This window comes from Lontra canadensis, unplaced genomic scaffold (genome assembly GCF_010015895.1).
Source record: "Lontra canadensis isolate GAN:19392208 unplaced genomic scaffold, GSC_riverotter_1.0 scaffold1, whole genome shotgun sequence".
Classification (NCBI taxonomy): domain Eukaryota; kingdom Metazoa; phylum Chordata; class Mammalia; order Carnivora; family Mustelidae; genus Lontra; species Lontra canadensis.
This window is the reverse complement of record NW_022630995.1, coordinates 101,101,840-101,126,979: the sequence shown is the minus strand read 5'-3', so window position 1 is coordinate 101,126,979 and position 25,140 is coordinate 101,101,840. Positions and strand designations below refer to the sequence as shown.

General features: G+C 37.7%; 1 protein-coding gene across 1 annotated transcript in view; it reads left to right on the top strand.

Moving 5' to 3' along the window:
- ARHGEF38 (Rho guanine nucleotide exchange factor 38) overlaps positions 1-25,140 on the top strand; it is a 138,315-nt gene that overhangs the window by 51,553 nt on the left and 61,622 nt on the right. The window contains exon 3 of the mRNA XM_032860508.1: positions 15,219-15,342. Within this exon, the coding sequence (XP_032716399.1) occupies positions 15,219-15,342 (124 nt within the window). The remainder of the gene's footprint in view (positions 1-15,218; positions 15,343-25,140) is intronic.

Genomic DNA, 25,140 nt, shown 5'->3' with positions numbered 1-25,140 from the left:
GTGAGTCTCCCTGGATCTGCCAATTGTGGGGTCCCTGCCCAAAGACAAGTGGCCTGCCTGTGCCGCAGATCATGGTTTAAGGTAACCTTGAGTTGAGACCTCACTCCTCGGCTCTGTCTCTGTAGTTGACTTCCCTGCTCTGATACCTGCGAGCTCTCCTACACTCAGAAACCCCGGATCCTTCTGTGACCCCATAGGAACTGAGACCACGCTGTCCCTGAGAGGGCTCCACCCCTGGGTTAGCCTCTGGAGCGATATCCCTCAGTGGAGCAGTTTAAAAGTTCTGATTTTGTGCTCCACTGCTCCACCACTTGCTGGGAGGAGTTCTGATTTTGTGCTCCACTGCTCCACCACTTGTTGGGAGCCGCTTCCTCCCCCCATAGTCTATCTTCCTGTTGCTTTGGATTCACTTCTCTACATGTCCTACCTTTCAGAAAGTGGTTGATTTTCTGTTCCTAGAATTGCTGCTCTTCTCTTCTATATCCTGTTGAGTTTGTAGGTGTTTGGAATGGTTTGATAACTATCTAGCTCAACTCTTGCAACCTAATGTCATTTCAGTCTGCTACTCCTCCGCCATCTTGCCTCTCTCTCTCCTATTTGCCTTTCCTTTTGCCAACACTACACTGTCTTGATTACTGAAGCTTAATAGTAAGTCTTGAAGTCAGGTAGTATCAGTCTTCCAATTTTGTTCCCTCATATGTGTCCTGTACATATTTTGATAGATTTATAGCTAAGTGTTTCAATTTTTGGAATGCTAATGCAAATGGTATTGTGTTTTTAATTTCAAATTCTACTTGTTCATTGCTAGTATACAAAAAACCATGGACTTTTGTATATTAACCCTACGTTCTGCAAACTTTTTGTAATCATTTTTAATTTGCAGGAGGGTTTTTTTTTGTTGGTTCTTTTGGATTTTCTATATAGACAATCATGTCACCTGTGAGCAAAGACAGTTTTATTTCTTCCTGTCCAATCTGTGTACCTTTTATTTATTTAATTTTTTTTGTCATGCTGCATTATCTAGAACTTTTTTATCAAGCTGAGGAAATTCTTCTCTGTTCCTAGTTATTGAGAGTTATTATCATAAATGGGTATTGGGTTTTGTCAGATGATTTTCTATATCTACTGATATGACCATGTAATTTTTCTTTTTTAGTTGTTGAGTGGTGATGGATAACATTAATTGATTTTTGAATGTTGAATCAGTCTTGTATATCTGAAGTAAATTCCATTCAATCATGATGTATAATTCTTCATATACATTGTTGGATTCAATTTGCTAATATTTTGTGAAGGATTTTGGTATCTATATTCATGAGAGATACTGGTCCACAGTTTTCTTTCTCTATAATATCATTGTCTGTTTTGGTTTCAGATTAATTCTGGCCTCATATAATTACCCAGCTACTATTCATGTCTCTGTTAACTTGCAAAATTTTTAGATTATATTCTGGTCCTCAAAAGTATTTCACCTTGACACACTGACCATACATTTCTTAAATTTATTTTAAACTTAAGTTATTTTAAATTTATTTTAAACTTACTTTCTAAAACTCTGTTTCCTCGATAAAAATTGCCCTGAACTAAGTGGAATCAAGATATTGATTTCTCATAGACATGTATCATTTATACAAATAGTCACCATATTCCATTCATAGTATATTCTATCATATCACATCAAAATCCAGTGCACATGTACTATACTTTTACAAGATATTACAACTGGGGAAACTGGGCAGAGGGGACACAGGACCTTCTGTGTATACACACAAAAATAAAAAAAAAATGATTTTTTAATGCATATGAATCTACAATTATATTTAAAAATTAAACGTTTAAAAATATAATGCCCTTATTTTCTTCCTCTCCTTCCTTTCTCTCTTTAACCACATGATGGTTTTTTTTTAAGATTTTATTTATTTATTTGACAGACAGATCACAAGTAGGCAGAGAGGTAGGCAGAGAGAGAGAGAGGGGGAAGCAGGCTCCCCACTGAACAGAGAGCCCAATGCGGGGCTTGATCCCAGGACCCTGAGATCATGACCTGAGCCAAAGGCAGAGGCTTAACCCACTGAGCCACCTAGGCATCCCCACATGATGCTTTTAAATAAATGTGTAATATTATATATGTAAGAACAAAATCTTTTCCTCTCTTGCTTTGATTTTTGTCAAACTTTTCAATGAATCCTCTTTTTATTGTGGTTTCAGAAAGATAGAGACTGTATTTTTAGTGTAAGAACACACATTAGGTTGTTTAGAGGAACTCTATAGCATATAATAATTTCCTGTGTATCAGGGCACCTGGGTGGCTCAGTCAGTTGAGCATTTGACTCTTGGTTTCAGCTCGGGTTCTGATCTCAGGATCATGAGATTGAACCTTATGTCAGGCTCCACACTCAACACAGAATCCTCTGGAGAGTCTTTCTCCCTCTCCCTTCCCCTCTACCCCTTACCCATAGCCTTGCCTCCTGCTCACACATGTGTGCTCTTTCCCTCTAAAATAAATAAATAAAACATTCAAAAAATAATAATAACTTCCTGCGTGTCTTGTCTCTTTCTCCTTCTATGCTTGGAATACCAGAAGTCCTTCTAGATTGCAAAACAAATGTAGGGAAAAGCCAAGTAAATCCCTTTCTCACTTCCATGTCCTACTCAATCTGGTCTCTTCTCCCATATAGTTCAGCAGTTCCTGATGCCAAACTCCTCAGTCACAGGACTTCACAGACTTCAGAGTGCAGAGATCAAAGCTAGGCTGATAATATGAAAACAAAAGCTGCTCAGAAAGTCAGAAAGCAGAGCATAAATAGGAATTCTGTTCATTATATTAAATAAGAATCAGAAAATCAAAGCAACTCACATTAACTATAATTGAGATGCTGGGACCAATGACTCAAAGAAATATGTTTGAATTTCTAATTCTTCTTCTTGCTGACATTTCTGAACTAATGTGCTTATTTTAAAATATTATACTCTTGGGGCACCTGGGAGGCTCAGGTCATGATCAAGTCCTGCAGAGAGCCTGCTTCTCTCTCTTCCTCTATTGCTCCCCCTGCTTGCACACTCTCTCTCCCTGTCAAATGAATAAATAAAACCTTTAAAAAAATTTAAAAATAATAAAATACTATACTCTTACTGGAAGTCTGCTTTAAATATCAATACACATATTCTTCAATAAATTAAAAATACTGATTTTCATTGTTACTAAGATCACATCACAATGAAGAATCCCATGATCTATATAACCACACCTTTATGTTTTTTTAATCAGAGACTTAATTTTCACCCACTTTGCAAAACTGTAACATTTATTACATAATCTAGACCATTGTTTCACCATCATAAGGTCAGATACTTAAAGTCATATTAGAAAAGTCAAAAAAAAAAGTATTGATCACTCTTTATTTACTTCTTAAAACATTTACTAGTAAGGGCAGTTCTTGGAGCACCTGGAAGGCTCAGTATATAGAGCGTGCAACTCTTGGTTTCAGGGTTGTGAGTTTAAGTCCCACATTAGTTGTAGAACTTACTTTAAAAAAAAATTTTTTTTTTAAATAAGGGCAATTCTTAAGTGCTGGAGAAGATTATAATTATGCAATGTTAAATTTAAAAATAAAAATCATGCAAGTAAATGGTGCTGGCAACCACAAAGTGACTGCATTAATATATAATATGTAACTGACCTCTTTCTCAAGTTACTGACAGAGTCATCACCATGCACTTCCCCATTTTCCTTGGAAAGGACTTTTCTGTTTTGTCATCTTGGAAGGCATATAGTTTGCTGTCAGATTGGATTCAGATTTAGTTGGGTGTGGAACTGATATATCAATATTCTAGTATGTGAAAATTCTTTTCATGGGCAGGAAATCTCTTATCTTTGCTGGTTCAGAAAACCTCAGCTCAAAAATGAGGGATTTCTTTTTAATCCTTGTATTATAGCTTTATGATGGAAGCTCTCCTCTGTGTTGTTACATTTATAAGCACCTCATAAGCTCCGTTTTGTGGCAATTTCAGTTTTCTCTAATTTTTATAATCTATATTCCAGATCAAAACCTGCTGGGCCAAGTGAGGAGATAAATGAATGCATTTTCCAGTTCAGTGCAGAGGTTGGTATGTCCAGAATTGAAAAAGGGAGAGAGAGAAAGAGAGGGAGAGAGAGATGTGGTACACAGATCTGTTTTAATATCTAGGAAAGTCATCCTTTAGCCTGGGGAACATGATCTTGTGCTCATCACCTCACTTCTCAGAACTGAGTTGCATAAACCATTATTCTAATTTGCTTTTATTTGTGAAAATAAGCAACAAAATTTTAGTGGCTGTAATTATTATCATGATGTTATAAGCCTCTCGAATGAAATGCCAGAGATGATGGGGCAGCTTTAATCAGGCATAGATCAATATGGCTGTGCAAATCAGTGCAGGGCCATAGATCTTGGACTCCAAAGACTAAATAGTGCTGGGCCAGAAAGAAAATACATATTGGGGAAAATTATATTTATTAATAAGCACTTATTTAAGATACTTTGAATACAGACAAGGGTGATGATTACATGAGTTAATTAATTAATTAATTAATCTTAGACCACTTGGAATACATAAAGACATGTGAAACTCATCCTTGCTATCAAAGACTAAGCGTCCCTAGTAAGAGATGACAAGACTCACAGCTATGAAATAATAATGTGTAATGCAAAGCAATAATTGATAAGTGCAGACAATGAGTGTTATTGGAGTTCACAGAAGGGACAGATCACTTTCAGACAGATTAACTAGGCCATATTTCATGAAGAATGTGGTATTTTAGTTGAATATGCAAATTAAAAGGTTAAGTGTTTGTCAAGTGTCTATTGCATACAATGCCCTCCTCTGAGTTCTGCATGGGAATCAAGGAAATTTATGTCATAGTCCTGCCCTAGAAGAGTTTACAACCTGGTCAAGAAAATAACTTATAAACACATAAGAAGCCAAATAACAATCAAAGATGTATTTCAAGAAATGATCACAACAGAAGGTGTTCCTGATTAGTTATGCTAATTAGTTATGCAGCAAACAATTGCTTTAGACATTAGCAGATGGAGGCACTCACTTTCCTGACCTCTTAACAGCATTTGATAGAACCATTTCCTTTTCCTGTATTCCAAGACTCCATGTGCACCTGGTTTCCCCATACTATTCCAACTTTACTAAACACCAAAGTAGATCAAGGCTCAGCCTGTGGCCCTCTTCTTTCTTTTGTTTACATTCACTCTGTTGAGGATCTGATCTGGTTTCATGCTTTCCAATCCCCTCTACCATGCTAATGGTTGACAAATATTTATCTCCAGCCTAGACATTTTCCCTGAAAGCTTGCTCTGTTTATATCCAACTCCCCAGTCAAATTTCTATGTGATTGTCCAAAAGCCATCTCCAATTTAACATGAGTCCAAAGCTGAGCTCCCAAATTTCCTTTTGAAATTTGTTCTCTCTGTAGTCACTCTCACCTTAATGGATGGCAGCTTGGGCAAAAATCCCTGGTGTCATCCTTGACTTTTCTTTCTCTTAAACTCTATTTTGGATCTACCAGCAAATTCTATCAGCTCTGCCTCCAAAATTTATGCAGAATTAGACCACTTTTCACCTCCTCCATTACATCCACTCTGATTGAAGAACCTGCCAATAACTACCTAGACTATTACACCTGCCTCAAGACCCATCTCTCTTTTTTCCATCCTTGTCTCAATCAAGCAGCCAATGTAATTCTTCTAAAAATATCAGTCAGATCATTTCCCTTTTCGACTCAAAACCTTCCAATGGCTTCTCATCTCATTCTGATTAAACTTAATATTCTTACAATGTCCTACAAGGTCCTGTGTAAGATCATTCCCTCTAACCCTGTCTATTCCTACATTCTGGCCATCTCTGTGTTCAGTGAACAAGCCAGGAACACTATTGTTTCAAGCCCTTTGCTCTTGCTGTTTTCTTTGCCTTGAAAGTCCTTCCCCTAGAAAACCTCATGGCTGGCTCCTTCACCTTTGTCACGCCTTCACTCAGTAAAACATTCCTTGACCACCTCCCTCTGTCTTACACTGGATTCCTTCAGAAGCTGATCCAGATAAAAAGCATTTTAGAGCAAGTCATTGATTTGAGAGATGATCCCCTGGAACAGCAGTAAAGGACTAAGGATGTGAAATAGAGAAGAAAAAGAACACAATATAGATATATTCAGGAAGAGATTGCTTCTGAAACCCACTGGAGCTCACATCCCATGGGGGGCTCTAGGGCACTGTATAGAGCACACCTCAGAGCTGTGACATGTGAAGGTTATTGATCCACCAATTCCTGTTAGACATTGTTTGAGGGATGCTCCTGACAGTGTTCATTCCTGACACACTGGACTTCCTTTTATGTAGACAGAGTAGGAATCTGTGGTCAGAGAAAGCCTTTTAGATAGAGAAAGAGAGTAGCAGCAGGAAGCTCTTCAGTGTATATAGGAACATTTAAGACCAAGGGGATTTGGGTGAGGCATTCCCAGTGCTGCAACTTCTCCCAAATCTCTGCTTGATTTTATCCCTATATCATTTAACCTTATTTATATACCATATATTTTACTTATTTATCTCATTTACTTGTGTCCTTTGTGGGGCATGGATTTTTGTCTCTTTGCTCACAGCTGTATCCCCAAGACTTAATACAGTGTCTGGGATGTGAGCAGCAATAATTGCTTATTGATTGTTTATGAACGACTTTAGGCTGTGTGAATGGTCTAGGAAGTCCTGGTGAAAGGATAGAATCTATATCAAATAAATACCAGTTAGGCAAATGTATGGTCAGGAGAGCAGTACAGGAGCCCAAAATTTGTAGGTCATCAGTTGTAAGTGAGGTAGCATGTGGCAAGTGTGAGGACAAGCCATTCCTTTTGATTGGAGCAGTTGGTTCTTATAAAATAAAAATAACTGGAAAAAGACAAGGTAGGTCTTAGCCATACAAAACTGTCAGGCTGAGGAATTTGGGGTCTTTTCTGTAGGCAACTTGGACGAACTGAATGTTTTAAAGGAGGAGAGTTCATCATTGTGTTATAAACCTTATTAAACTTACGCTCATGAAAGACCAAAAGTATCAAGCAAGCTGATTTGGGCAACCAGGAAAAAAGGTGAGTTTAGAAGCTTTTTCAGAGGCACAAAGTAGGACCTGATATGGAGGCACCAAAAAAAAGAAAAAAAGAAAGGCTCAAAGAATGCTAGAGATAGTGGGGTGAAACTATTGATATCTGAGGTCCAGGTGACACAGGAGTGAACTAGTCATGACCCTGAGATTTGGAATCTGGAATTTAGTGGTTCAGTTACTACATGGAGTGCCCAAACACCTGCCCTCTGTATTTTGACAATATAACTTAAGTGTTTATCCCATGCTTTCTTTTTAGAATTTCTTAAGGGTCATAAGATTTACTGGATCTTTAGCTCAGAAGGGTTATTCCCAGCAGTACTTTTTGTCATCCGGACATTTCATACAAACTCTAAGTAGGAAAGAAGAGCAAATGTGAACACCACTGCTAACCCCAAGTAACTTCTTTCCTGCCAGTCCCTATGTCAAGGCAGGTAAGAGAAACAAAGCCAGGGACCCTTGATCAACTATTTGCTTTTATCCAAGGATATCAGTAGAAGTTGACTTTTCTATTAGTAGTCAAAACAAAGTTTGGAAGGAACTTCTCAATCCTCTTCCTCTCTCAGAGGTCTCAGAAATTTCTTAAATGGGACCACAGTCTCTGGCCTGGCCTTTACTAACCTCTGTGGGCTCTGCTTTTCCTCTTTCACAAGCTGAGTGAGATGTCTGTCTCAGAATCCCAACCTTACTTTTGCAAAGGGATTGATATCCAGAAAGAGGTCTGTCCACATTCTGTCTTCTGGCCTGGAATGTTTCCGGATAGTTATCGGGCAAGTTGGGCATTTAGCTGCAAGATTAGTTAAAAGACTTGCTATCTAACTGTGATATTGATTCAATTTGTAGTTTGACTCAATTAGCCAGTTTAGAATCTAGCTTCACAGCAGGAAATCTTACACACACAAATCAGCAGTTTTGAGAAACCTGATGAAATAATGGCTAGTTTATTCTGAAAAGCTTTGTAATCCAGAAGCCAACTGTCTGAGTAAATGCCCTAGTAATCAGATAATTATCCTAGCCCTGTGGTTGCCAGGGCCTTCTGCCAACATCCTCTTTCCTACTTGCTGCAATTTCTGTCTCACAAGCTTTTCCTTCTCAATTGCCTCACTAAAAAAATAAAACAAGACCTGGTTCTTTCCTCTCAGAATGTCCCCATTGGGTTTCCACTTCTTATAGATTTCTATACCTTTTCAGGTTTCTTCCTTTTTCCTCATACTTTTTTACAGTTACAGTCTTAATATCATTTGGCCTTTAGGCTCCAAGATTAATAATGGGGCAAACTAATCTAGAGAACACACCTAGGTTTCCCCATAATACTGTGCATGGAAATGCCTTCTAGAAGGGGTGGATAGGACCAGCGTTCTGTAAGACTGAACCAGACAATGTTCAAGTTGCTTTCCTCATCATGATTTCCTCAGTATGATTTCTAATTAAGGGCCCAATATTGGACCCTATGTTGAACCTAGATTTACTGCCCAACCACATCAAATAGAAACACTGAAATCTTTTCCAGAAACAGTTTCTAGAGAAGAATTCGATTGATGGAAATCACTATGATCTGCAAAATCTATGTTATTTACTGTCATTGCTCTTCTATAATTGTGTGTGTGTATAACTTTAAAGCTGTGTGATTTTGATCATCAAATTAGAAGCCGAAAAATATATTTCTAAATTGAGGTCAGGACAGTAATATCTAATTGAGGTCTTTTAATCCGCAGTTATTAGAAGAAAAACAATGTTTGTAGTTGCTGCTAAAATTTGTCAAGACTTACTAAAATCCTTAAGAAATGTTCATAACTTTAGCTCCATAGTTATACTTATGAAATTTATCATATGGAAATAATCATGTGTGTAAACCAGGTTTTAGCCAGGAGAGCTGCTTATAATAGTGAAAATGACATTTCTATTTAGATTTCAAAGATTTAGTGACTGGTTAAATAGACTAAAGTATTTCTACATAATGTTGACATTAAAAATGGTGCAATCGAGGAAGATCAATGGCATAAAAAGATGTTCCTGTTACACAAAGTTTAAAAAGGCAAATTTTATTTTATTTTATTTATTTTTAAAGATTTTATTTTTTTTTAAAGATTTTATTTATTTATTTGACAGACAGAGATCACAAGTAGGCAGAGAAGCAGGCAGAGAGAGAGGAGGAAGCAGGCTCCCTGCTGAGCAGAGAGCCCGATGCAGGGCTTGATCCCAGCACGCTGGGATCATGACCTGAGACGAAGGCAGAGGCTTTAACCCACTGAGCCACCCAGGTGCCCTAAGATTTTATTTTTATTTGGTTGAAAGAGAGAGCAAGAGAGAGCATGAGTAAGGGGAAGGGCAAAAGGAGGAAGAAGCAGACTCCCCACTGAGCAGGAAGCCCAACCCGGGCTCAATTCCAGGACCCTGGCATCATGACCTGAGCCAGATGCTTAACTTATTGAGCCATGCAGGCACCCTTAAGAAAGGTGAATTTTAAAACATAATTTGAAGTGTATAAGTCTTTTGTACAGATGTACACACTCAGAGAAAAACAACTTGACAGGACATACCTCAGAATATCTGTGGTTATTGCTATGTGGTAGGATTCTAGATGTTTGTGTAGTCTTTTGTTTACTTATCTGCCCATCTTTAATTTTCTACAATGAACATGAACTACTTTTATGATAATAGTGTTTGGGTTTTTTTTTTTTTAAAGCAAGGATAGCAATATTTATATCAGACAGGATAGACTTTTTTTTAAAGATTTTATTTATTTATTTGACAGACAGAGATCACAAGTAGGCAGACAGGCAGGCAGAGAGAGTGAGAGGGAAGCAGGCTCCCCACTGAGCAGAGAGCCTGATGTGGGGCTCGATCCCAGGACCCTGAGATCATGACCTGAGCGGAAGGCAGCGGCTTAACCCACTGAGCCACCCAGGCGCCCCATGTTTGGTTTTTTTAAAGAGTTTGTTCCTAGACTTTTCTTTTCTTTTTATTTTGTTTTATTTATTTATTTGACAGACAGAGATCACAAGTAGGCAGAGAGGGAGGCAAAGAGAAAGGAAGGGAAGCAGGCTACCTGCTGAGCAGAGAGCCCGACACGGGGCTCTATCCCAGGACCCTAAAATCATGACCTGAGCCAAAGACAGAGGCATTAACCCAATGAGCCACCCAAGAGCCCCCTAGACTTCTTTTCAATGTTCACTTTTAAAGGTGTCCACGATTGGAAATCTGCTGACACCTCAGACTGTTTAGTTTTTCTTTCTGTGACTGGGTTTTAGGCTGAGTGTCCCAGGGCTCATTAAACAGAAAACAATAAACAGGAATTTCCCAAGTGTAAACTAACGGGAAATTTGCCCTCTGTCAGCAAATTTTCCAGGTATGCTAATAGCCAAACTGAGTACAACAGTTTGTAGATAAAAATTAAGTAGAAAGTTATAAAATATCCACTTAATGTGATATTTTTAACAAGGAAATTAGGTGATTTTTATTTTTTTTCTTCATACTACTTTTGATCTTTTACACTGTACTTGTTTTTCAGAGCCCAATAGAGTGATTACGAGGAACATTTATTGATGGCTTCCACAGAGTAAATATATCATTTGAATTATAGTGATTAGATTCCATTTAAATGGTCAAAATTCCATTGGGTAACTAGATATGGGCCAAGTAGTATATTAGATACAGTGGGGTATTCAAATAACTCACAAAGACAAATGTCCTGGAGGAGTTCACAGTTCTGACATAGAGACAGATAAATTAATAAATATCTCTGGATTATATGGCTATATATGGGTTTCAATATCAACATTGAGTCATACAAAGCAAGAGTCACGGAAGCAAAGGAGAGGAAGAGGTTAATTTTAATCAAGAGAGCAGGAACCTTTTCTTAAGAGGAAGTGAGATTTGGGGCTAGAAATAAAGAAAAGTGTATTAGTTTCCTATTGGTTACAGGTAACAAAATTCAAACTAGCTTAAATGAAAAGGCAATTTATTAGCTTCTGTAATAAGGATGTCTTGCTTTAGGCAAGAGAGATCCAGGCTTAGCCTTCCCTCTCTATCAACTTGATCACAGTCAAACTCTCCACAAAGATAACTGATAAAGACAGAAACTTACATACTTAAGGCATTATAAACCAGGCCCTTCTACTTCCCAAGAACCATTAATTAAAAATCAAGGAAGATTCTCATTGGTTCTGCTTGGGAACCTGCCCATCCTGAGCCAATGCCTGTTGGCTAGCTAGGTCATATGCCCACCCTGTAGGGAACAGGGAAGGGAGCAGAGCATCATGACTGACAATTCCACCAAATTAGGTAGAGTTGGGGAGCTGTGGCTTCCCCCAAAAGAGCAACAGAAAGGACAGAGAGATGGTCAAAACTATTGGACAAACACTGTCACTACCATCTTCATTTCAGACAGGTAGAATGTTGCAAGGTTTCATGAGGGCAATGCATTTGTGAGCACAAGAGCTCAGGCCAGGAAACAAATGCAGGAAAATGCAAGGAATGTTTTGAACACAGTGGGTTTAAGTTGCTTGTGGGGTACAAAGTAATTCTACCCCAGTGATTGTAGTCTCTGAATTGATGTAATGTTATAAGTCTGTTTTCATTTACTTAGATATTTATACCTGGGGAGTTTTGCATGCACACAACTATAAATTCAACATTAATAAAGTGTAATGAGAACTTGCCATTTGAAGTATATCTTGTGATGAATATGTTTGTAAAGCAAAGTATTAAGTTGTCACCAGAAACACTAACCTTTAATTTTTCTGTTTTGTAAGTTTGAATTATTATACATTGACTTTGTTTAGGATAATGTATACTTAGACTAAATCTTTTTTTCCAAAAAATAAAATTTTAATCCATTTAAAATGTAACTCAGTTTAAGCTTTTAGAGCATTGTCTATTTCTAGTGAATGATTAATAAATAAATATAAATGCTTCCTTGAATTTATATAAATAATTATAAAGTCATCTACTGGTTTTAAAAGCCTATTTAGATCAGACATTTGTTTGTTCCTGGCAAAGCAGTGACTGAATGTGAATTTATTTTATGATTCACAGAATCCCCCATAGGCCCATGGTGATACAGGCCAATTGATGTTTTAATCCTTTCTGTCCTTCAAAAAGAAATGAAATTAAATGCTATATTTTTGTTACTTAGTGTTTGCCACATTGAGCTAAGATTATAGATAGAATATAGAACTAAATCCTTGAAAAATGAATTTAAAATCTAAGTTAGACAGATATGCAGGATTCTGACCTTGAGAAAGGAATTGTAGAAGTGACACCTTAGTGAAAAACTCAGGAACAAGCCAAAAAATCCAGAGATGACAAAATATTCTGTAAGTATTTGCTAGTAATGGACTAAAGTATAGGATTAAAGGGTCAATTTCTAGTCCCAACTCTGTCCTGACTTCCCAATTTTGAGCATGGCACCTCTCTTCACATGAATTTTCCTATCTTCAAACTCATTCATATCTTAAAGAGAAGCTGTAATGACATGTGAAATAATAAATACAAAGGATTTAAACTTTTCAGAATAAAGTTTTCATAACAAAATTAAATAACAACAAGGTACACTGTATCAATTACATCTGATCTTTTATCATATAAAGCAAGCAAACTGGGGATGAAATTTTTATGTTAGAAGGATTCATTTCAAAATATGATTTTAAGAAAAATTCAACTAGCACATCTAAAATGAACTAATCTGGAGCCACCTGGATGGCTCAGTCAGTTGAGTGTCCAACTCTTGGTTTCTGCTCAGGTTGTGATCTCCAGGTCATGAGATCAAGTACCATGTCAGGCTCCATGCTCAGCATGGAGTCTTCTTAAGACTCTCTCTCACTGAGCACCTGGGTGGCTCAGTAGGTTACGCCTCTGCCTTTGGCTCAGATCACAGGGTCCTGGGATCAAGCCCTGCATCGTACTCCCTGTTGAGCAGGTAAACTGGTTCTCTCCCTCCCTCTTCCCCCCTCATGTTCTTTCTCTCAAATAGATAAATAAAATCTTAAAAAAAAAAAAAAAAGACTATCCCTCTGTTCCTCTCCTATCTGATTCATATACAATTTTTGGAAAACATATTTTGCACTATGCAAATTTATCCCATTGCTATTTAATTAATACTCAATGCATAAAGCCATTCCTTAGAATAAATAATGTGTTAAATCAGTGGTACCCAGAAATATATGACATCTTTAGCTATTTAAAATTATCATTTAACAAAAAGAGTCATGTAACTATTATCTGCCCTTTAGATATTCTGTATAATATTAAATACATTTTGTAAAATAGAAACTGGAAGTCTTGAGTAGCTATAGATTTCAGGCAAAAGAGTCATATGTGCCCTATCCAATTAGAATAACTACTTAAAGGAACATTTCATGAGATACTTAGATACCTTAAGAGCTAATAATGATTGCAATGTAATGATACAATACAGAGATACAGATTATTTTAGAAGACATAAAATCTTTTTTAAATTTAAAATTTTAAATATAAAATTAAATAATACTTAAAGTATTGAAATAAATCCATTACATAGAACTATGTGGAATTTGATTACAAATAAGGCTGGGGATGGAAGTTTTCTTTAGGACAAGACTGATGATAGGAAGGTGAGGAATTTCCCATGATGCTTGGAAGGAATGTGGATATCTAGATCATATTGCATAAGAAATAATTGACATAGTCACCAAATTTTTAAAAAGGCGGAATGTGAAACAATGCTTCTTGTTTAATAACAGAATAGCCTTATCAGAATAATATCTCTGCCTGGTATGGGACACAACAGCTGAGTCAAAATCAAAAAAGGATGGGATAAAAGGATGAGCAACCTGCCTGCTTTTTCCCCTCCCCTTCCCTCACCAGACTTAGCTCACCCAAAGAGACAGATGCTGAGAGTATAAAGATGAAACTACAGTGTTCACTTTCATCTCCAGAATTCCTCCACATCTGCCTCTTCCCCTATATCCCTTGTTCCCAATTCCCCTTCATTTCTTGGCCTCCTTTTTTTATCCTTAGCTGAACCCCCTGTCCCTCTCACCCCTAAAATACTGACCTGGTTTGGAACAGGAAATTCTGCTTTCCACCTGTGAAGCTCTTCCATGACTTGAGTATTGATGACATGATTATCCACCTATGACCCCACCTGCAGTAAACCATGGAGAAAGACACCTACTCCTATACCCTGTGGTAGCTCAGTGGAGTCTGTACCAATCTGTTCATAAGCCAACTAGATACTATTTGATTATGAAAGGAGATTAGACTTAAACTCAAGAGAAAAATTTAGAGTAAGATCCACAAAATCAGGGCACATATCTCATCAAATTCTCTTTAGATAGTTTAGGGTGGTTGGTCATCCCTCTACTAATCATCCAATGCCTAAGACAGAGTTGGGTTTCTCTTACAATTCTTGATACATAGAAGGACCTCAGGAAATAGTTAATGAGGGGGGAGATGGATGAATAAATAAAATATCATAAGCACCAGCTCTAAGATCCAGGAATGATTATACTGGTTTTTGAGGGCGCACATGAAGTTACAAAATATGATGAATCTTTAATTAGTAGAACATGTTTGGTGAAATTTCCATTCACATTTCTTTTAAGAAAAAAGCAGGAAGCAACTCAGCATATCTACTTGTCATCACTTTTAGAACATCTGTGGTTTTAAAACAGCTTTGAAAATAGTTACTTGCCTAGAGTAAGGTCTGACTTCTGCTGTATAAGCATTAAAGTGTTCTAAATTCATACACACTAGTACATACCCTCATAGATGGCAGTTAATAAAAGTACTGAATAGGTGGCTTAAATCTTCTTCTACTCTGGTTTTATAGGAATATGTATATATATATTTGGGTCATTAAAACTTGGTCAAAATAAAGAAAAAGGCGGAGGGAACAGATGCAGCACCCCCCCCCCACTTTCTTTGCATGAAAAACTGCACATTTACTCTAGAAATCCCAAACAAGAATGTTTACAGGAACAGTCGATGGAAGCAGCATGGTTTGGCATTTAAAATGCTTACTGTTTAGTGGGAGAAAACATCCTAAATACAGTGCATCTCTCTCCATCAGCTGGTGTTCACTATTTGTGTTTCTTCAGATTGATCAGCTGGACGTGGATAGCTTGTTTAGCAACATTGAATCAGTGCATCAGATATCAGCCAAACTGCTGTCATTGTTGGAAGAGGCCACAACAGACGTGGAACCGGCCATGCAAGTAATCGGTATGTTTACTCTCTTCTCGAGTTCTACAATACAACAGGAAATAATATTTTAATAACCTCCCTTTGCTTTGGTTTTATGTTTCTGACTCACCAAGCTTCCCAGGAGATGTATAAATGCTGAACCCATCTTCAGGCTCATTGTAATTACACAAACGTTGTATTTGTCTTCAAATGGGTTTCTATCCATTTGCTGAAGTCCCACAGTAGCACTAAAGCATACAATTTGCTTTTTAATTTTCAATCTTTCAACCTCCTTGCCTTCCAGATGTTCTCTCATTTTGTTTTATGGCTAACACTTACTCGATCCTTAAAGAATTAAATATTTAAATACTTTCATAGCTTTACCGATTTTAGTCAGTGTTTTTTCAGATCTCAAGTATATGAATCCATTGACTTTGGGATTGAAAATTTTTTTGTGTGAAGCGTTTTTATAATTTCTAAAACACGGAAGTTCTACTTTTCCCATGCTTTTCCTTTTTCCTCTATATTACTTGCTTTCTAAATATATTTTTACTCTCAATCACAGGATTAATTTCTTACTCTGGTGAGATTTTGGAAAAAAATACAAAGATATCATTGAAGAAGCATTGAGCCAAATTTTTATCCCCTCCATATCTTGGAAGTTGCAAAGGGAATACCATATTATAAACTTTTTGAAGGCAGTTACCACATCGGAGATATCATATACATAGTGCCACGGAGGCTAAGACATCTTTAAATATTTTTGGTTATTTTCCTATTTCAGATATAGCATACAGTGTATGTTCCCTACAAAAATATTAAAAACAAATCAGGAGTACAAGAATAATATACCTCTTCAATGCCACCATCTTCCTGATAAGTAACCACTGTTATCAGTTTGATGTGGATCCTTTCTTTGAGACTTATATAGACACAAACACACTCACACCTTATGTCTTTACTCATTGTGGTTTTATTTGTTAAAGAAGATCAAAGTTTTAAAAATGAAATTGATCTTGTTTAGTATTTATGGGAGACCCAAAGTTTAATAAGCAAGGTTGATATTACGCAAAGGTGAATCACCCTTTTGTAGTGTTTTATAGACCCAAAGGTCAGCTCACTCAAAAAGATTCTCCCACAGACAGGTTTAAATTTAACCATTACTTGTGACTGAATGTCCCTATTCTGTACTGGATGTTTGTGTTCCCCCAAAATTCATATGTTGAAGCCCTCACCCTCAGTGTAATAGTATTTGGGGATGAGGCTTTTGGGAGATAATTTTGGTTTAGATGAAGTCATGAGGCAAGGAGAGGGTCCCCGTAATGGGCTTAGCAAAGGAAAGAAAGAGAGACCAGAGCTCCCTCTCTCCCTTTTCACCATGTGAGGACACAACAAGAGGGTAGCTATCTGTAAGCCAGGAAGGAGGTCCTCACTAGGAACTGAAGCAGCTGGCACCTTAATCTTGGATTTCTGAGCCTCCAGAACTGTGAGAAATTTCTGTTGTTTAAAGCCTTCCTCCCCCCAGTCTATGGTATTTTGTTATGGCAACCTGAGCTAACATATTTTCTAATAAGCTGTAAATGTATTTTCTGAAGGAAGGACTCTGTTCATTATTACTTTAGTAGTGTGGATTGATTGGCCATTCATTTATTAATTCACTCAATGAATAGTTATTAAGTAGCAGCGTATATAAAGCATTGTTGGGTATCAAAAGATGAAAGAGATCATCTCTGTCCTCTAAAAGTTTGCCACTGAAAAGCTCCTTGAGTTGAAGTTATTTGGGTAATACACCATCAGACTATTTTCTACACTACTGCAGAACTTCAGAGGATAAGAAGACTATTTCTAGATGGGGAATCACAGAAGGATCCTTGAAGATGTTACTTGGGCTTGGAGTTACAGTCCAGATTTCAACAAGTGGGGTCCAGGTCTGGAAGACTAAGCAGAAGCAACAGCATAAACAAAAGCATGGACAGCAAATGCCAAATGCCAAGCATGTTTAGGAAATGGCGAGAGATCAAGCCAAGCAAGAGTGAAGGATGAATCTGAAGCAAAAGTGAATCAGAAATGAATCTTAGGGGCACCTGGATGGCTCAGTTGGTTAAGCCTCTGGCTCTTGGTTTCAACTCAGTTCATGATCTCATGGGTGGTGAGATCAAGTCCCACTGGCTCCGTGCTCAGTGGGGAGTCTGCTTGAAGATTCTCTCCCTCTACCCCTCCTCCTATTTGCACATATGAGTGCACTTTCTCTCTTTAAATAAGTCTTTAGAAAGAAAAAGAAATTAATCTGCAAGTGCAGAATAGAGACAGACTATACTTGGAATCCAATTTGGAATTTACTCTGCAGGTACTGAGGAAAAATTGAAAGATTTTTCAGCAAGGGTGTGATGAGACATACAAGTTTCTGGAGAAAGAAAATGATGGTAAGTAGGAAGAGAATGGAATGAAGGAAAAAATGAGTCCTAGACTAGTAAATATGTTGTTATAAATAATGTGCAGGCGTGTGGTAGCAAGCATCTAAGCTATGGAGGATACAATGAGAATAAAAAAGGGGGGTCAGATTCAAGAGAAATGTCGAATGAAGCATAAACAAGATTTAGGGGTTGGTTACCTGTGCTAAAGTCAAAGACAATTCCAGCTTTAAGGAGGCAAGTATCCTAATTTACCTAGAACATCCTGGTTTTAGCCTATTGTTCTAGCATTCAGTCCAGTTTAGCATTTGTCCTGGAATGTCTCCTTTATCATGACTAATCATTGTACTACAAGAGATTTGGTGAGACCTCTACATTGTACTCCATTTCTAACTGGTCTCTCCTAATAGAATATAAGAGGCAGGTATATGTGACAGAGTTCTCCCTGTAACACATGGTAAACTCTGAAAGACAGCCCATCCCTCCTTTCCCAACCTTTTGAAGTATGGCACGCACTTCACTGGCTGATAAGAAGATGACATTTGGACGTGAAGCTCAACTAACTGCTTCCTGTTCTGGCAGTGCTGGGAGATATGTCTGAGGCTACAGATTCTGCTGTCCACTGGGGATAGCAGTGACTATGTCAGGGCCCATGATGGGTGGCCCATGCCAAGACCTGTGAGAGGCACGAAGCCCCCAGGATACTAGTCAGTGGGTTTTAGTAGGACCTATAGGGAATTAAAGATTAGATGTAAGGGAAATTCCTGTGAGAGGTAGAAGCTTTGCAGTCCTGCTACAGAGTATCTAGATGCTATTGCTACAATAGTTTGGTAATTTATCTTATGATATAAATCCATAACTTTTTAATGATCTGGTTATGCTAACTGGTTATGCTTACTTAATGATCTGATTATGTTTTGCAATAAGCCCTTTCAGAAGCAAGGGGTTCATCTATGCATGTTTAATAAAAATTAAGTGTTGATTTTCTGTTGTTGAAGGAAGTTGATGATGAGCATTTAACACACAGAACACTCGCTATCCACCACGGGGTTCTTAATACTATCACTGACCATAAGAAAATCAGAAGACAGAAATCTGCAGAAGCAACAGCAATATCTACATCAGAAGTTAGTCATTGCTTTATAAAGACTGTGCCCATTGTTTTCAAACCTTGGCATTTGGCATTTGTGGACCAGCTTCTGTTCAGGTTGCTCCCTTCCCTTGGAACCTTCTTCCCAAGCTTCTTCCCACTTGTGGAAATCTTACCTACGATGTTAAGCCCAAGGGCATGTGGTTTCACACTTGGAGCTGCAGAAGTGGGTGACATTGAGCACTTCATGCAGCATGGCTTCGTTAGGTCAAAGGACAGTTATCCTAAGTTGATTGTTCTCACTTTTAATTCTGAGTTTCCTTGGGCCCATGAGAAATGTAAAGCAATGGTTATTAATGAGTTGATACCAATGGCAGAAGAGTTTACAAATAGTCAAATTATGACAGTTTTAAGCAGTGTGAGCAGGTAAATTAAATTTAAAAATCAATTAATTCCTATAATGATAAAAAAATATTTAACCAGGGGCACCTGGATGGCAGAGTTGGTTTAACATCTGACTCTTGGTTTCAGCTCAGGTCATCATCTCAGGGTCTTGGGATCCAACCTGCATCAGGCTCCATGCTCAGTGTGGAACCTGCTAAAGTTCCTCTCTCTCTCTCCCTCTGCCCCTCCCCTCACTTTCTCTCTCTCTCTAAAATAAATGAATGAATAAATCTTAAAAAAAAAAAAAAAAGTTTAACCAATTCACAGAACAGAAGACAATTTTTGGAAGTGTATTGTTTCCAAGGTGAATTTTGTGAATTGTGAATGCTATTCTTACTTTAAAAATTAAGCTTGTGAATGCGAATGAAAATATGAATACATATTTTGGGGGAGCACAACATCTCAGTAAACTAGTATTTTTATTAAAGTAAGAAATCTCTGGGGCTTCTGGGTGGCTCAGTCAGTTCAATGTCTGCCTTCAGCTTGGGTCATGATCCCAGGGTTCTGGAATCAAATCCCACATGGGGCTCCCTGCTCAGCGGGGAGCCTGCTTCTCCCTCTCCCTCTGCCTGCCACTCTGCCTACTTGTGCTCTCTGTCTGTCAAATAAATAAATAAAATATTTAAAAATATATAAAAATAAAGACAAGAAATCTATGGAACAGAAATTGAGATTGTGGTGATTATGTACTAAAGCTGTGATATTCTATTAGTTGAAATGGTAACTGTAGTCAAAATTCACACAGCTTTATACATACAAAGTTAGAGTAAACTAAATACAATATCTGGAGGATAAAGTTGATATTAATTTTAAAAACAATCTTATGCATGATGGTAATATTTTCTTTGTTGCTGGTCAGTAATCAACTTTAAGAAATTGACATTTTACTCAAAATTAATGAGAAGTCTTTAGTTAAAGTATTCAACAAAGAAAGAGGAAAAAGAACTACTTCAGCTTTTTAATCTTTACAATTGTAATTACTGAAAAAGAAATTGCAAATAGGAAGACACTAAAACACTAAAATTTATCACTACTAAAACCGGGAGTTAGCTTTAAAAAAATGGGTTTATATGGTAAAGAAGATTTAATTTTAAAATTGTATAATAACATTTTGGAAAACTTGACTTATAGAAAGAAGTTTTGATGGAGTTCCTATTAAATAGAATAAAATAATATTCTGTACCAGATTTTACAATATCTACATTTGGAAAAATACTCAAAAATCATAAATAGAAACAATTTATTTGGTGAGTTTATTTTGTAAAAATAAAGAAAAGAATTCAAATGGAGGCTAAAAGCTAGTACTTGTGAAAATATTTCAGCTCAAATATCTACATATTTCAATATAGAGAGATCTACAATCAGAATTTTAATATTTTTCATTTAGCAAAATTTTTTTGAGTGTGTCAGGTGCCTCTATGCTTATAGAAGAGTTTTTCCTAATTAAAAATATTATGGCTTACATATTTGAGCAGCAACATACATAATGCTACCCACGAGATAGAGTTCATAGTGATATAAATAAATGAGAAAGGAAAATCTTCCTGATAGTACATTTCAATGAATAAATATAGAAGGAAGAGGAGAATAGAAAATCACCATTAAACAAACACTGAAGTTATAATTGTTGCAGCCAAAACCACTGTTCAGTGTTTGATTTCGTGGATAAAGTTTGAGGAGAATTTCATAGTTTCAAAGTATCTCCTGACTATTAAAAGCAAAGACAGTAAATTTTTAGTGAGAAACCAGACAGAGACCACCTTAACCAAATGACCAAGGTCAACAGTACCAAGGAATAACACACATTCCCATCATAAACCCGTGATACAAGTGAGGAGGACACAGTACCATCTCTGTAGTACTTTTGCCCAAAATGCATGTGATCATGTCGAATCATGAGAAAAAATTAGACATGAACAAACTCAAATGAGGGACACTTGACAAAATAATGGGTCGATACTCTTCCAAAATATCAAGGTCATTAAATATAAGACAAGACTGAGGAACCTCAGTGTTTTAAGACTGTGGAAGTAACAAAAAAAATGTGTATGGTCAAAATGTGTAACAAAAAATGTGACCAAAAAAATGTGAATGGAAGCCTGGATAGATTCTAGAACAGTAAAAGAATGTAGTGTTGAAATTCAAATATAGTGTTTAGTTTAGTTAATAGTACAAAAGCACACTTCATTTCCTTTTCTGACCATTGTACTGGTTATACAAGATGTTAAGCTGTTTGAAGGCTATCTGGAAACTACCAGCACTAGTTTTGCAATTTTCTGTTAAGTATACAATTACTTCAAAATAAAAATATCATGGTTTATAGAGAAAAGTCATTCGAATGTGTTCACAGTTTTTGCATTTACCAATCATGAGTTGCAATTCTGAGGGAGATGATAGAAAAATAGATAAGGAAATGAAAACAGTAAGACCAACTGAAAACATTTGGAGTCATATTTTAATTTCCATACATGACATATGGGCTAGCCTTGTAGCTTGGTTTGACCAATAAAATGTGGCAAAATGATGTTCTACAACAGCCTTGTGACATCCACTCTCTGCTCAGAGAGAGAGAAGGCTCAAACTACCCAATTACTTCAAACAACATGGTCAAGGCTTTGAGCATGGGAGTATGGTCTCCTCAGCCAGGTGGCCTCTGGTTATAGATTGCAAACACATGAATAAAGCCTGCCAGCAACACCTGGAGACAAGCCATCCCAGCTGAACCTTGTTCAAATTGTCAATCCAGAGAATTGTGAACAAACAGTATTGTTTTAAGCCTTTAAGTTTTGGGGTGATTTTTTTTTTCTCCAGCAATAGCTAATACAGATTCACAGAGAGAGATTTATTTAATTTAGATGATGAAAAACTTGATTTAGAAAATGGATTTTGAGCTTGGACTTGACGGATTTAGCAAGGTGGAGACTGAAGCAAATGACTTTTTTTAAAAAGATTTTTTAATTTATTTTAGAAAGAGAGAGCATGGGTGGGAGGGGCGGACAGAGAAGGAGAGAGATTCTCAAGCTGACTCTGCGCTGAGCAGGGAGCTCAACATGAGACGATGTATCTCACAGGGCTCGATCTCATGACCCTGAGATCATGACCTGAGCAGAAACAGGCACTTAACCGACCGTACCACCTGGGCACCCCAAAGCAGATGACTTTCTGAATGACAAATGGCATAGAGGCCCCAAGGCAGGAGAGTACAGGAAATTCTCATAAAGGAGTGCAGTCTGATGTGGCTGGAGCATAGTGCCAAGGAGACCTGCATGACCCAAACATGGTAGCCATATCAGTGCAAAGTTCACTGGCAATTTCTATGCTTACCTCCGCCCCCAGCAATTTCTATCACTAAATCTTTCACCAAAGCTCTTCCATTTCACTGGATAACCTGATTTTGGTGGGACATTTCCTAAATCATGTTACCACAAAATGAAAAGCACAGGTGTCCCATTTCTCTGTCCTTAGATGGCACGAATGAGAGGTTGTGATTCACAGCTCTAGTGCCAGAGGGAAACTTTCCAGATACCTAGCTAGATAAACCAGGAGGAGGATTTTACTCAATAATAACCTTGGGGTTTGGATGAGGTTCAAGTTTAAGCACAGAGGCATATGTTTGTAGATATGAGAGCTCTGGGGAATTGTCTGGACTATCATGCCAAGATAGAAACTGGATTTTAAAATCTTGACTGCAGCAGCCTGTTAAATAGGAAATGGGCTCTAAATCTTTAGAAAATGGGAATATGAGAGGTGGCTCTTGTTCCAACTTAAATTGAAGATTACTCTGTAACAATTTAAGAAAAGAGTGAGCAAAGCCAAAACAGATAAAATGCTGGTGTAGGGTTTAAGAACACGAGGGCTTTGATATCAGTTCGACATTGGTTTACATCCTGGCTCATCCAATAACTAGAGGTTTCATCTCAGGCAAGTTACAAAATCTCACTGAGCTTCAGTTTCTCATGTGGAAATTTGAGTTAATAATACTCACCCTATGGAGTATTTGGGAAGATTAAGTAAAACCCCATATAAATAATGATGGCCCAGTGCCTATTCTTAATAAATATCCAATACATGGAATTACTAATTTATTAGCCTGAGAATATTTAATTTACCCATCTATTTACAAAGCTTGACTTCTTATGAATGTAACCACAGAATGAAATGTGATTTTCTTTTCTCCAAAGTTCTTGATCATGTTTTTCCAACAATCAGATTCACTGAATGTGTGTAGCTCCTAGATGCTCCCAATATCTATGCATTTTGGTGATTCATAGACTTCATAAGCCAATGCATTTTCTTCTATAAAGCATGACTGAACATATCAAGTATCATTTCCACATTCGATAGCGTGAACAGCAATGAACAACAATGCAGCAGACATTTCCAAAGATGGCTCTCAACAGACCACGCCCCCTGGTATTCACCCTGCTGTGCAGTCTAGTGCCATATTGACTCTGGACTGGCCCTGAGACTCACTGACTCCTACAATGCAGTGGAAGTGATGCTGTGTCAGAGCCTGGGGGCCTCAGCCTTTATAAGCCTAGAAGTTTCTACCTTAGCGATTTGAGGAACTTGCATTTAAGAAGTCCAGCTACCCTGCTGGAAATATCACATGGAGCGGTCAGATGGAAAGAGGTTAGACCTGAGACTATGTAAGAAAATAGCCCAGCTGTCCCAGCATCCCAGCTGAGGCCAGCCTTCCTGCTGTCCCTGCCAAGGCACCAGCTTTGTGAATGAGCCATCTTGGACCATCCAGTCTGTTCAGCATTGGGCTGACTGCAGCCCCAGCAGACATCAAAGGGAGTAAAAGAACCACATGGCTGATTCCAGCCAACTCACAGAATTGTGAGAGAAAATCAAAACAGTTGTTTTAAGGTACTAAGTTTTGAGGTGGTCTGTCACATAGCCGGATACCCCAAAGGGAGCTTGTAATCTCTTATCTACATTTGCAACAATGCTGTAATGTTTCAAAGCATTCAAAAAAAAAAAAAAAAAAAAGAAAAAGAAAAAAGAAAAGAAAAGAAAAAAAGACGGAGTTATGACTAGGTTTGGATCTACCTTAGGTGCTTAGCTCCTGCACATGGTACTGAGAACCAGAGCTGAAAGAAGCTTGTGGTAAAGGAACTGCAATTTCTCATTTGCCTTTTCCTGAGGGCGAGTTTATCCTTTGAGAGAAAGACAATTTAGAGCTTTCTGTTCTTTGAAGGTGTAGTGGTGATGCACTGTTGTTCTATGGCAGTACTTTGTTCTCCTAAAGCAGTGTCTCTTGTATGTCCCTGAAGTAGGAATCTGTGCCTTTAGCAGTGATTTTGTAAGAAGGGCTTTAGTCACTGATAATTCATGTCCTGTTGCCATGTGGAAGATGCCGCCAAGTAGCTCACCTGAATAATTTTTCTAAAGAGTGTGCGTGTGTGCATCTGTGTGTGTGTGTGTGTGTGTGTGTGTGTGTGTATTGTACTCAGGACACAGATAGGTTCAACCTAGCTAATTCTGGCCAGTGGGGACAGGTTGGGGGTACCCCAGACCTGCGTCCCGGAATGTGTGAGGTCAGTAGGGGCAAGACTCAGATGCAGCAGCTGGAAGGTCAAGGCATTTTATTAGAAATGTTAACAGTAATAGAAAAGCTATCAGCTTCAGAGAAGCTGAAAAAAAAGTTTTCTTGGGGGTGGGGGTCAATTATACCCAAATCCATACAGGAGAGGACAAATCAGCCGGAGGCAGGGAACAACGGGATACAATGTGGGTTGGGCTTCCAGTCTCCCGAGTGCAGTCAAGTGAGGTCTCAGGGTACAAGGACTTATTTCTTGTAGTAAAAGTAAAGCCAGGGTGGTTTAGTAACAAGTTCTACAGTTCCGCTCTCTGAGGAGAATGGGAAGCTCCAGGATGCTGTGCTGT